This window comes from Furipterus horrens, unplaced genomic scaffold (assembly GCF_987537825.1).
Source record: "Furipterus horrens unplaced genomic scaffold, mFurHor1.1.pri manual_scaffold_3, whole genome shotgun sequence".
Classification (NCBI taxonomy): Eukaryota; Metazoa; Chordata; class Mammalia; order Chiroptera; family Furipteridae; genus Furipterus; species Furipterus horrens.
The window spans coordinates 97338015-97351666 of record NW_028327173.1 but is presented as its reverse complement, the minus strand read 5'-3'; the positions used below and the strand labels follow the sequence as shown (position 1 = coordinate 97351666).

General features: G+C 43.5%; 1 protein-coding gene across 1 annotated transcript in view; it reads right to left on the bottom strand.

The window, feature by feature from the left end:
* Positions 1-1694: 1694 nt before the first annotated feature.
* The window catches only part of GMDS (GDP-mannose 4,6-dehydratase), a 747100-nt gene continuing 735142 nt past the window's right edge, over positions 1695-13652 (bottom strand). The window contains exons 10-11 of the mRNA XM_090269913.1: positions 2242-2310; positions 1695-2019 (exon numbers count right to left, since the gene is read on the bottom strand). Of these exons, the coding sequence (XP_090126039.1) occupies positions 1957-2019; positions 2242-2310 (132 nt within the window). The 3' untranslated portion in view covers positions 1695-1956. The remainder of the gene's footprint in view (positions 2020-2241; positions 2311-13652) is intronic.

Here is a 13652-nt window from a genome sequence, read left to right as displayed (position 1 = left end):
GCAATCTCTAGAGTCCCTAAAATGTTCTCCATGCCTGTGTATGGGATGAGGTAGAGGGTTCAGCGGGTCACAGGAGGCGAGGAGGTGCCTATTAAGTCAAGGCTAAGGGGAATGTATATGAATGTGTTTATTTGTGAGTGTGCGTGTGACAGTGTGATAGGTTTGTGAGTTGTGTTTGCAAGTGAGTGAATGTGTGTGAGTGTGTGAGATGGCGTGTTTGTAGGTACTTGTGTTTGTGAGTGTTTGGATGTATGTATTGAAATCTGTGAGTGACAGTGTGTAAGTATGTATGTGTGTGCGCGTATGTGTGCCCACCAGCCTGCCTAGTCCTGGAGGCCCTGTCTGCCAGGGACCATCTGTTTCCAATTAGCAGCATCCCCGATTGGGAGAAGGCCCGTCCTGGGGCAGCTTCTGAGAAGGGGTGGTAGGGGGGTGGTGCAGCTAGCTCAGGTCACCCTAGTTCTGCTCCATCAAAGCCGAGGCTGGCCCTGGCCAGCATGCTGTCGCAGCAACTCAGGCAGCCACACAAAGAGCCCTCTTTCCTGCCGACAGCCGTTGGAGCCTGGATCCTCCCCCAGACCATAAACCTGCTGGTGAAGACATTCAGGAACAGTTCACCCACACTCACAGGACCATGGGTAAAAGCTGGAATTCCATTTGCTATAAAGTTTTATTTTATTTTCCTTGGAGGGGAAATGAGGGGAAGAAGAGTCCTGACCTAATTTGTTTTACAGCAAAATATTGTATTTTATGCAGAGGTATCCACCTGTACACAAATCCTTGTTTGCTGCTTGTTGATTCCATATGTTTGTGTGCCCACCTGCTTTAAGCTATGCAGATACACTGTCCATGGCTCAGGAGCACATACCTGAGGTCAAAGCCACGCCTCCTAAATGATGCACTCAGTGAAACTGAGTTCAATGATCTGAGGCCCAGCCTAAAAGCCTCTTTAGTATAATTTCTAATTAACACTGATATAGTTGAAGGGCACAGTATCTGGCATATATTAGGCACTTAATATAAATTGGTTGAATGACTAAATCAAAATTAGACTTAAAAAGTGACCTAGTACTGAGAAGATGTTGAAAATAAGTATTGTGTAAGATTCTAGACCACATGGACAAGCAGGGGCTTAGAGACCTCTGGGTAACCCAGGGGCTTTGGCATGGAATGTTCCAACAATATTTACTTACCTTCAGGTTTCTTCTTCTAAACCCCCTCTATTTCTGAAGCCTTCTTTTGAGATGATTGGAGCCCCATGAGTTCTAATTATAGTTAGCAGAGACCAGAGGGGGTGTGAATGCCTCCTTTCTGCAGGAACTGGGTTTCCAAATCGGCTGGATAGAGTGGCTTATTGTCACTGAGAGGGAGAAAGAAATGTCCCAGGCAGAGACTTAGGAGGACGCTCTGGACATGTCGGACTCAGGCCTGGCAGGGGTCTGCCAGCAGGGGCTCTCTGAAAAGGGTGCAGGCCTGAAGGAAGTTATTTCACTCCAAGGCATAGATCAGAAGTTTTTGTTTTGTATTGTTTTGCGGCCCTTATAGCCGCTTTTATAACTTTGAGAAACATGGACATCAACTCCCACTGCTGGTTCACAAGAAGTCCATTTTTAATAAGAAAAAAGAAAAAGCATTTAAAAGCCTCACAATTTCAGCTGTCTAATGACAATTTCAAGTAAAGTGAACATGTGATTAAAACATCTTGTTGATTTCATAAAACCATTCGGAAGAGGCCTAGACAAAAGGAAAGTGGGCTGAACCGGGAGTGCCAAGTCCCGGCTGCTGCAAACCTGAGTAGCCCCAGGCCTGCTGGCGGGACCACTGCATAGTGGCAGCGAGGGTCTCTAGCAACCGTCGGAAGTGCAAAAGGCACGCCCCTCGCAGGACCGCTCTTAGGGCCCCCACGCGGGCTAGTTGTCGATGGCCAGCGGGGCAGCTCGGGCTGGGCGGCTGCTCTCAGGCGTTGGGGTTGTTCTTCATGAGCTCCACGTCGGCGTCCACCATCTCCCGCACCAGCTCCTGGGACCCGGGACAGGGGTTGAGCGGTAAGGATAGGGTTTCTGTCACTCTCCCCTGGCGACACCTCCACTCCCGCGGCAGCGTCCACCCTGTCCCCTTGTCGTCCGTCCCGGGCACCTCGGGCGCCCGGCGGCCCCCGGGCGGCCACTCTCCCGCGGGACTGGGCCTGGACTAGCCCTGCATCGAGCGGGCCCAGGGCCCTACCATGAAAAGGACACTTACATCAAAAACAACCCGGGGCTTCCAGTTCAGCTTCTGTTTCGCTTTGGTGCAGTCTCCTTGCAGAAAGTCCTAAGGGGTGCAGGGAGAGAGAAACAGGCTGGTCAGGGGTAGCAGTCTGAAGCCGCGGGGACCCCTGTCCTCCCGAGGCTGTCCGGGCTCAAGGCTCCCGCTTGCTTCCTTTTGGTCCCCGCAGGGCTAGTTGTCTTGGCTTTGGGAGCTGTAAATCTTGCGAAGGTTGCGTTTGAGAATGTGTTGCACAGCCGGGTGAGGGCTGTGACAGCTGTCCGTCCACAGCCCGCCCAGCTCTCCTGTCCACCGCGTCCCACGGGCGCTCAGTGACTTTAAAATATACACATGAAGTTGACAGGGACGCTACTGTTAGAACTGTTTCGAATTACTACATTTCCCGGGCAAGAAGAGAGAGAAGTGAGTAAATCACAGCTCCCCTGCTCCACCTCCACCAGCTCCTTTCCGTGCAGGGACGCCCCCGCGTCAGCCCCAAACCTCCAGCAGCGGCTTGGAGACGCGGTCTGGGTACGTCGTTCCAGGCGGGGCTCTGCGCCCCTCTTACTACTCAGCCACAGTTAACTCCAGCCTGCGAAGTTCTTCCAAACGAAACTGAAGCTTCATGAAGCAGTCCTCACGCTGACTTTCAGGAGCCCTATCTACAGTATTTTCTATTCAGTTCGGTTCTGTTCCATTCTGTAGAAAATGCTCATCTCGACCCACTAATGAGATGCAACTGGCAGTTTGAAAACACTGCTGTGAAGAGCAAGCCCTGCTGTTGCGCAGTGTCCTCTAACCCCTCCGTTGGAGGATCAAATTAATTTTCAAACGAACCTCCAGCTCCTGTACAGGAGGGTGGGGCCACCATTTGCTCATAATTGAGTTTCTCATCCCATCTGACAGGGCCTTATCAAAATATTAAAAACTATACAACAGTTTGCCCAAGACTGGTAGGGACTGCTTGCTCAGCTGTTACCAGTGAGAGCAGAAACTGCAAACACACCAGAGCTTCCGAGAGTTTCCATCCATTTAAAAGACTTACTTGGAAGGAAAACTTGCTAAAGAAAACTAGGAGAATAAATTAATCCGGCATCTCAGCCCTCACTCACCAATTCATATTTCAGCTCTCTGAAGAAAATTGAGATGAGAATTTCAAGATGATTTACAAAAAGGAAGGAAGGGAGGGATGGAGAAAAAAAAGGAGGGTGGGGGACAAAGAAAGAATAAAAGGAGGAAAGAAGAAAAAAGAAAAGTACTTGATCATTTTTGGGTTAAGATAACATTTAGCTTTTTCATATACAAATGTATTCAGCAAATAGTACACAAGATATGAGTACTCAAAACAGAAGAATGTGAAGGCAATATAAAAGTCACTGGATTTCAGACAAGGTAAATATCTCATTAAGACACTATTTTTGCTACCAGTTACATCAACTGAAAGGAACAGATAATGTGGCTGCAATTAAAAGCCTTGCCCACCCATTTCCCTCAGACTTCCCTGAGGGAGGCAGCCCTAGAGGATTTGTTATGGACTCACAGTGGCAAGGCTAGAGGAGCAGGGCAAGACCTGCTTTGCAGGGCACTCTGTGTTCTCACCCTCTCTGGTACACTTTTCCTACCATAGGGTGTCTGGATGCATTTCTGAATATCTGTACTGTTTGCTTGAAATTGTGCTCCAACAGAGTACATTCAACAACTCTCATTCTCAACATCCACCATGACTTTTTAGGGTTGAATAAATCAAACTTCCAAAGGTGTTCCGTTTCACAATACAATGAATTACTGATTTCCTCTCCAGAGTATTAATAATAGTAAAACAAGTTATTTCTGCTGGCCTGGAAGTCCATGTACAGATTCTTCAGGAAAAGTAGGATACAAAAATTAATAATTAGCAATTTAACCCAGTGCTACATGGAACTGGAAATATAAGTGGAAAATGAATGAATTTTTCTTTCCTTTCCCTAAATAGACTTGTATATACTTCTACAAAACTTCTATTTTACTGTTAAGAGTCACACAAAGATATCCATCCTTTTTCCCCAGAGGGAGCTGTGAAAGGTGGCGTCATGAAGCAACATGGCCCTCCAATTCTATAGCAGTTACTCAGCTTGGAGAAACTGGTGATTGTTTAATCACATAACACTTGCTGTAAATCAACCAGCATTGCATAGGATGCAATTCATGGCTCTGAACTTATAGTTAGCAAAACCCTAAAACCAAGTTTGGCTTCAAATGATCTCAGCAGGCTTGGGAAAGGGAGCTTTGTATTGTAATTATGTTTCCTGTATTTTTCTACAAGTAGCTCATAATATAAAAACAACTAGAGAACTACAATTAAGGCAAAAGAAAAATGGTTTTCAAAAACTTAGGAACAGACATTGCTACCATACTCTGTAAAAGTATTTCATTGAAACCAGAGACGTACCCAGTTAAACTTCCCAATTTAGTTTTGAGCCCAACTCCTACATTCCAGTCTAGCAGCTTACTTTAACCTCCTGCCAAGGCTCTGTCTCCCTGAAACTTAATTACACCAAAAGACCTTGTGAAGGGAAAGGATGAGGTACCATCAAAACAAAACAGCGCTTCCTTATGCCAGATGCAACTGAGCTAGCTTCTAGAGCAGTTCCATGTGCCCGTGCCCCAGTCAGTTTTTAGGGGAAGATTACGAACATCCCAGACTATTTTAAACTTCATTTCTCCTGAAGGACCTTCTTACTTGTTCTTGTGTGTCCTTTGGAGAAAAGAGATAGTAAATGATTTTGTTTGCAAGGTGGCACGGAGAGGGCCTGGCATGGGAGTGCACTTGGCTCTGCAATGACAACAAGGACATGGAAAGGCTTCGCTTCTTAAAATAAGTTTTCTGCTAGCTTGAAGAGAAATGATATTGTGGAGGCTGTATTCTTATAAGGACACCAGCAACTGCTCTCCTTAGAGGACTGTGTAGAGCATTGGGGTGGGGAGAGGAAAATTAGGCCAAAATATAGTTTCCTTTTAAATTTCACAAGTCCTCTCCACTAGGGTGTGATCAGCTCCTAACGATGAGACAGAAGAATGAGTTCATCTGTTTTATTATTCTTTTTTGAAAGTCCAGTTCCTTCTTTGTTTGATGACAGGGGCAAAAGCTGAATCAAAGTGATGACTTTATGTGCAGTTTCCAAAATGGACTTTGTGCACTGGGTGGTCTGGAACCTTTCTCTAAAAAAGACAATAAAGCTTAGAAAAATTTAAAGCATTTCTATGTGAATATGACATTTCCTGAACTCTGGCTTCTGGTGTCTTCACCATTTCCATTGCTATTCTTTAGGTGGGCTATACAGTTACAACATGTGCTTTATTATTGTCAAATTCAATTAAGGTTAGCTGAGCATTTTATAGCAGCAAAACAGCATGAGCAAGAGAAAATGTATATGTCCAGATGCCTAGAACCCCTTTCTTTTTCTCAGAGTCCCTGACTACTATTGACTTGTTTGACCTTTAGGAGTTGTCCTCTCTTTGTCTAGACGTAAACCCTAAAGGCCAAGGCCAGTGGTCAAAGCTGCGAATAGCAGCAACAGGAGGGAAGGTTTTGCTGCAGCAATTTTTCAAGCTTTCCTGGCGTATGTTCTTGTTATAGTGCACTGATAAAAGGCCAGACCAAATCCTGGAAAAGTCATTAAGCCAGTTTCTGAGCCCACAGTAGTTAACATAAAGTCCAGGAAAGCAGAGGTCATGCTGTGCTATTATCTTCTACTCTAACTATAGTCCCCTCTCCTCAAGTCTCCTGGGTACCTTTTCATCTCCATCAAGATAAAACACAGCTTTAAAAAATGACACTGGTTAGTTTTATTTCACTCCCCCAATTTTATTTTATTTTGACTATTATTTAACACATTAAATCCCTTTGATACCCACCCACTTTCCCTAAAATTATTATGGGGAATGTTATTAAGTACACTGTATTACATATCTTTCAAAGTTTACAGGTTCATTTTTTTTCTTTCTCTTTTGTTGAGATTGCCCTGCAAAATTTTTAATATTTCAAATTATTTGTTGGATACCATGTTCCCTCAACAGATATGCTTGTAAGGTTTGCAAAGGGCATCTGTTTAGGTGGAGAAATATTTTAAGAGCGTGAGCCTCTTTGGCAGGATGTTGTTAAATTTCTAATGTGCATATTGAAAGAAATTGACTCAAGTGCTATGAAAAAGGAGATGTATAGACAGGGGATGTTAATAAGGAAAATTAAGACTGATGAGAACCCTGGTTAAACATTGTCAAGAATCTAAGCTATGGAGCTGGAGCACACTTGGCATTCATTTCTTTCCTTCCACTTTTCTTAAAAAAGCAAAATTGTGGAATAGCTCAGGCTCCAAGGGAATAAAAGAATGCCAATGAATTTGGTTCCTGATCTAACTTTATGCTAATGGAGAGTGAGCAGGAAAGATTTACTCTTGGGGAAATGCTTCTTTTTAGAAAGACAAAACTTCTCAAAAAACAAAACAAAACAAAAAAACAAACAAAAAAACCCAACTGAAAAACTTCAGTAAAATGGAAAAAGCTTCAAACAATATCCCACTCAGGAGTCAAGATATGCAGCTGAGAGTCAGTAAGAATGGGGGGAAAAATGAAGTCTGAAAACTCCCCCAGAAATTGTGCAATATATTGTCTCTTATCATAGTTTAAATTCAGATGCTCATAAACACGTCCTTTGATCAAAACCTTTGCACAGAGGGAGATAATCTCAGAGCAGTAAGAAACGCAGTGGCCTAAATAACAGTAAGAAACATTTCCCTTTTCTCTTCCCGTTTACTGCTGTATATCAGCACAAATTGAAGTTGAAGCCAGACATCTCCTTTAATGACAAGGGGTGATAAAAGACATGGAGAAAACAGCGGGCCGTCTTGTCTGCTGAGGAAACTGGACCAGTGGGACTGTCCATCAGCAGGGCTGACAGAATGCCATCAGAGCACAAACAATTTTTGGTCTCAGCCTCAGGGAAATTGAGTCAGTCAGCATCGGCTCCAACAAGCATTCTGACAGTGGAGATAAACTGGCAAACAGAGTGAGCTCGCCCTGCATGGTGTCCCCATCCTCAGTTACCCAGGCAGAGGCCACTGGGAGGCAATCAGCACAGGGAAACCTACGTGTTCCCTGACCTGAAACCCTGGCCGAGCCCTCACATTGTGACACTGTCACCTCTGCTGGTGGCCTCACACGTGAACCCCATTAGTTATGACTCAGGATGTGCTGTGCTGACCTCCTGGGCAGTGTCTGGGGGGTGGGGTGGGTGGTCTCCAGGATCCTGTGACCCCTCGCTTGATCCAATTTTTCTTGGCTGGGAACCACTTATTTTCAATTGGTAGAATTTGTCATTTGGAATCAGTAGTTATTAAGAGCTACCAAAGGGAAAGAAATCCACCTACATGTATGCTCCAGACACTGATGGAAAAGTCACCTAGCATGGTGGAGCTTTCTTGGAAAGTGAATGAGAATGTTGTCTTCATTATGTGTCCACTTGTAAATGAAGCCTAATTTTTTTTTTTAAATTTAAAGTATTCACTTTATAAAGGGATAACCTAATTATTGTCATTTTTAGTGCAGCCTACATATAGATACACCTTTTTCTCATTTGTGTTTTTAAAATATAGTTAGCATAAAGAGAAATGTAGTTAGGCAAGAAGGGCTCTATAAGACACACAGACAACACAATTATATAGGAGAAATACAGGACACAAACACATCAATTCCCTTTTAAATAGAGTTTTAAAAATATTCTGGAGGAAATCCTTTTCAGCAGACATGCCTGAGATGTTTAGAGACAAGAACAGTAGTCTGCTCTCCTCTGTAGACACATGAAGGGCAGAGAAGCAGGGCACCTTTGGAGTAAAGTCCCAAGAACACTCTAGCCATCAGCACCATTGGGCCCTGTGGGCCTTTGGGGTCTGTCCTGTTCAACCAGGCTCTGGTTTGAGTGGGCTCAGCAGAGAAAAGTATTTTTTAGAAGTTGTATCTGGTAGTTTTTGGGGAGCTATCTACTTATAGGTGGGTGTTTAATAGGTTGCTTTAAATAAAATAAGATTTTGAGGGTGTAGTCTTGTGTAGTACACATTTATGAGATACTGTATCTTTCTGTACCTGTTCTACATCTATAATTATAATTGTAGAGTTAATTTTTTTGGTTAGCATTATTTCTTGATCCCCGGTACTTGAAGGAATATCAACCTGGGGAAGGCCAGATTAAGTACTGTAACTGGGGCCCTCTTGATTCTGACTTATTCCCTAACCAGCTGATATGGGGGCTGACTCACAGTTGTGGTGCAGGGTCAGTTAATGAGAGAGAGAGATAAGATGTTAGTGACCTCAGCATTCCAGGCTTCAAAGCCAGCACCATCTTTGTTGGAAATTACTGGTTACTGTTAATAATAACTGGATCCAGGGTGTAAAGACTTATCCATGCTGGTAGGAGGTGACACAAACCCCGAGGAAAGGAGATAAAGCACCTTTAAGTGTACTGATTAAAGATCTTGTGACATAATTGGCTAGTGGCATTCTGGGGCATGAGACACAGGCTGCTTTCTTTTGCCACTTAATACTTTTTACCCTCAAAGCACTTCATACACATCAGTTAATTAACCTCCGCACGTTCACATTCATAATGCAACTCAAGAGATCTTGTATCTGTGTCAGATGGCCTCTTTCCTAGGATGAAAGCACTGTACAAAGTATCTGTAGGGGTTCCAGCCCAACTCGTCATTTGGCTTATCTTCAGCTTGCACACTGAGGGAAGGACCTTCTCATCCAGGAAGCCTGGCTCAGACCGCAGGTGACCCGGAATCCATCAAGATGAAGGCGATTTTCCTTAAGCTTGTTCTGTTCCAGTTTGTTAGAAAATGTTCTCCCACTCCCTTTGAACATTAGTACTAAAGAATATTGTAAATAATGTGAATGCCTCCATAATATAGATGGGATATTTTTTCCTTTGGGTTTTTTCTCTCCTTACATAACACATTAATTCATTCAAATCCAAGAAACTTCACTTCAATAATCCTCCCTCTCTCCCTCCCCCACTCCCTCCCATTCTGCCATCCAGCCGTCTAGCCATCCATCCTTCTCCCCAACCAAAATAGAAATGACAAGACAGGGTCATTCAAATGTACATCCACACACTCATTCTAACATTCATTCCCTCAGTAACTTAAACTCTAGGACTAACCAGGGAACTTACCACATCCAAATTCTCGCTTTTTGGTTGTTTCTCTGGGCACTTTTATATTTGGAGGAAAATTAAGACAACTACTATGAAATTTGTTAGTAAGGTTTTTTAGAGGCAAGGAGAAAAAATGAGTATTAATATGATTTTTAGGATTTCTATGATTTTGTTTACTCATTCATTTAATTTCCTATTATCATTGTTAATAGAGAGTTTTACCAGGCTGCCGGGTATCTATACTACATGGTTACCTGGCATTCTTTCTTTTTTATCTTTGTAAGAGAAGTATAATCCTATACCTGAATGCACCTATAGAGATATCAATACTGTCACAAAGCCAGGGTAGGGTTTTATACTAAAAGTCAGGGTTTCTGGTTCTTAGTCCAGCATTCACAATGCTCAGTAGGACAAACCCTCCCTAGAAAGTACTTAAGCAATATACTTTATGCTGTATTAGTTTCAGATGTCCTGGCTGGTTTGGCTCAGTGGATTGAGCGTCGGCCTGCGAGCTAAGTGTCGCTGGTTCGATCTTCCAGTCAGGGCACATCAGAGAAGGAAAACTCTGACTCCAAAAAACCTCCGCTGCCTTGCGGCATACCTCTTCAGGGGAAAGGCTAAGGGAGTAAACCCCGACAGAAAATCCGGAGCCGGAGTCCCTAAGGTGGTTTGACGTTGTAGTCAACACCGGCAACTCCTGCGGCGCACCTGAAGCCAAGCTGTATTGACTCCGTCTTTCCCTTGGACCCTTCAGCTGCGAAGAGAGGGGGCTCTGCTGCATGGGCAACAGCAGACCCTCCATATCACCCTGCCCAGGCTCTGTAGCTTCAGCTTCATTGGAGAGGACACTCCAGCGTCATCGCAAGATGTCGATTTAACACGGGAGGAGACAGATACCGTGTCACTCCCGAGTCGGACTGCACAGCCATTCTCGGCGGTGCAGATAGACTCTTAAGAAGCTACACCATCGTCTCTCGAGACAGACGGCTGCCGACGACGACGATATTAGTTTCAGTGGCAAGCAGTTTTCTAAATAATAAAGACTATAACAACATATGGAAATATCAACATACTCCAATTCTGAATGAAAGAGATGGACAGAGAAGACTATATACTGTATGATTCAATATATAGAGAGTTCTAGGACAGGCAACCAAATTGATGGTGAGAGAAATCAGGTCAGGGAAGGGGATCAACAGGAAGGTGCATGAAGGAACTTTTGGGTAATGTTTTTATGTTGATGGGAGTGCAGGATTCACGAATGTACATACTTGTCAAAGCAGATCAGACTATGCAGTGCATTTTACTTTACCTAAATTCTATCTTAATAACAAAAGATGAGTAGACACTAATAATAGAGACATTAATGGAGAGACCTAGCCTCATATTGTGGTTCAACCACTTAGCTGTATGACGTTGGGGGACAAGTATCTCAATGTTTCTGAGCCCCAGGGTTTAAATCTTTAAAATGGAGAAAACACAGCCTATCATGGAGAGATGTTGTGAGAACCCAAGATTATACACGGAAAGGCGCTAGAAGTAGTTCTAATTAATTACATACGGTTTTTTGTTAAGGCTAGCTATTGTTGCCTTTATCACTAAGTTGTAGGAAAAGCTATTCTCTTAATTTCTTATAGTAACATTATGGGTGAAAATCTAATATTTTAAACTGGGGTGTCTTGTGGTTTTTCGTTCATACTTACATGTTACTTTTACCCTTGCATTCCAACCCAACTTTTATTTTTAGATCATTTTTTGAATAGTGGTAACCAAAGTATGCAATTTTGTATTCTGCTTTCCTTCAATTATTGTAATCATTTCACATGCTCTTGACTGTTTTCTGTCAAACATTTACTCCTTTAGATGCTGGGGATGGGGAAGCCACCTTAGACAAGACAAGGCCATTCTTATGAGCTTACATTCCAGAAGGGAGAGACAGTCAAGGATACAGGAGACATGAATAAGATCATTCCCCGGGGAGAACTGGACAGAAGACTGAAGAGGAAATGAACTTGCTGAAGAGTGGGAGGGTTGGGTGGGGAAGGCTTTTCTAAAGAGGTAACATTTGATCAGAGATTTGAATGACAAGAAAAAAGCCAGTCACAGAAGACCTGGGGTAGTCTTTTGGCGCAGAGGCCTTAGGGAGCAATTCACTCAGTTTGAGGAGCAGAGAGAAGGCCACTGAGTCTGGACAGTGTGATAGAGGGGATTGAAGGTTGGAGCAGTAAAAATGGTCAGTCAGATTACATCTAGCCTCCTGGGTAGTCCCTCTCATAGGGCCCAGGCCTTTCTTAGCAAAGCCATGTTGTCACAGACTTTATTCTCTCATCACTGATTGTTCCTTAGATCCTAAGGCTTAGAGCATCTGCAGTTGGTAGGCCACCATTATAAACCTGGCTAACTCAACTTGACGTAGTTCAGAGTCTGATTTTTCTGACACTAATCTAATTTTTGAAAGTAAATATGAGACTGATTTCTAGCTATGTTTCATAAAGGGTGTGTGAGTTATTTTTGCCTACCATGCTCCAACTCTAAAGCATAACCCCTTTCCCTCCTAAATAATCTGCCACTCTTTGATGTGTTTGGATCACCCAACCTAGAAACATCTGGTTACTCTTAAGGGATTAGGTCTAGGGTCCAGGGCCCAGAGGTCAGGGATCTGTCCTGCTGCTCTGGCAATTCCTGGGGTGTGAAGTGGAAGAGATGCTCCTCTTCTGGCCAAATGGGGACACATTCAGCTTCTTGAGGGCTCCTGAGATGGTGTTCCATCCTTTACTTCCTCCTGGCTGAAGTGAAACTGTAACCACAAACTTACCTTGCTGACTAAGGAGCCTCCTCTCTATGAGCTGTCAGAAAATGGACATAGCATTGAAACTTGCTAGAATTTAAAAAAAGTTTTTACCAAATCCCCCCTCCCCCTTTTTCCTCTCTCTTTTTCTCTCTCTCTGTAGGGGTGTATGTGGTATAAAGATCTATTCATCTACAGAGAAAGAACCTGCTTTACTTCGAAATGTACAGTCCTTTATTAGCCTGCTACACAAAGTCCGGAGCTAGGGTTTTGCTCTGAGTTGCGGGAGGCTTTAAGAACTGCAGGCAAACACTCTGCTGGACATTTCCGACCTCACTGTGGGCACTGTGCTAGGTTAGAGAGGAGCTGTGTAGTAGAGGAGACTAGATGAGACAGTGGCCATAGAGGCTGTGAGCGATGGTGGCAGACTGAACTGGAGGGGCAGTGGTGAGAATGGGTAGATGGAAAGAAATGGATAAATTTGGGACCTGTTTTGGAGGCACAGCAGAAAGAGGACTTGCTGATGGATTGGATGTAGGGGTGAGGGAAAGTGAGAATTCATAAAGAACTTGTTGGATTTTGGCTTGAATGAGAATCTCTTTATTGTTTTCAAGTACATTATATGAATTTACAATGCTACCAGCAAAGTATAACATTTTATCACAATCCACCAGCAATAGATACTATCTCCTTTTCAAGGAAACCTCTCATTTTCATGATTATGAAACAGAGACTCCTTAAAGAGATTACTTTTATAAAATCAGCTATGATCTCTTATACCATTCCATAAAACATATTGTCTTGTTTTGAAATTTGATGCCAAAGCTTCTTAGATGAGGAAGTCTGATTAATTCAGAGAAAGTAGCTCTGTGTCCACAAGCCCCACCTGTATTCGTGTGAAAGGAAGGTGTGGGAAAGGCAGCTCACCTTATTCCATGACCCTAGCTAGTGGACAGCTTCAGCTGTGCCTTAGGGCAAACAAGGAAAGGGTTAAGTCAAACTGTGTCCACTATGCTGATCAGCACGTCCTGCTTTTAATCTATGGCTTGTTGCAGGAGGAAGTCCGAGAGGTGGCCTTTCACATGACATCATAAAAGCCTGATTTATCACCGGCCACCAAACATCTAGAAAATCATAACATCCTTTCAGGAAAATGCAGTGGAAAATAATCAGGTTGACTTTGATGAAAGCTTTGGTGGGGACTCCCAAGTGTGACACTCTGCACAGTACTGTTGGCAGGTGCTCTGATTGCATTCAGAGCAGCCTTCACTGACAAGGTCGCAAGTCAGAGCTCATGGCTGCCCACAATGAAGTGTGGCTTTAATGTGCACAGATAAAACAAGAGTTTGGCTCACACTGCCAGCTTGCTGAAAATAACACTCCAGTGTATGTGAAAATTCTTTGGAAATGACAGATCTATCCAGATGTGAG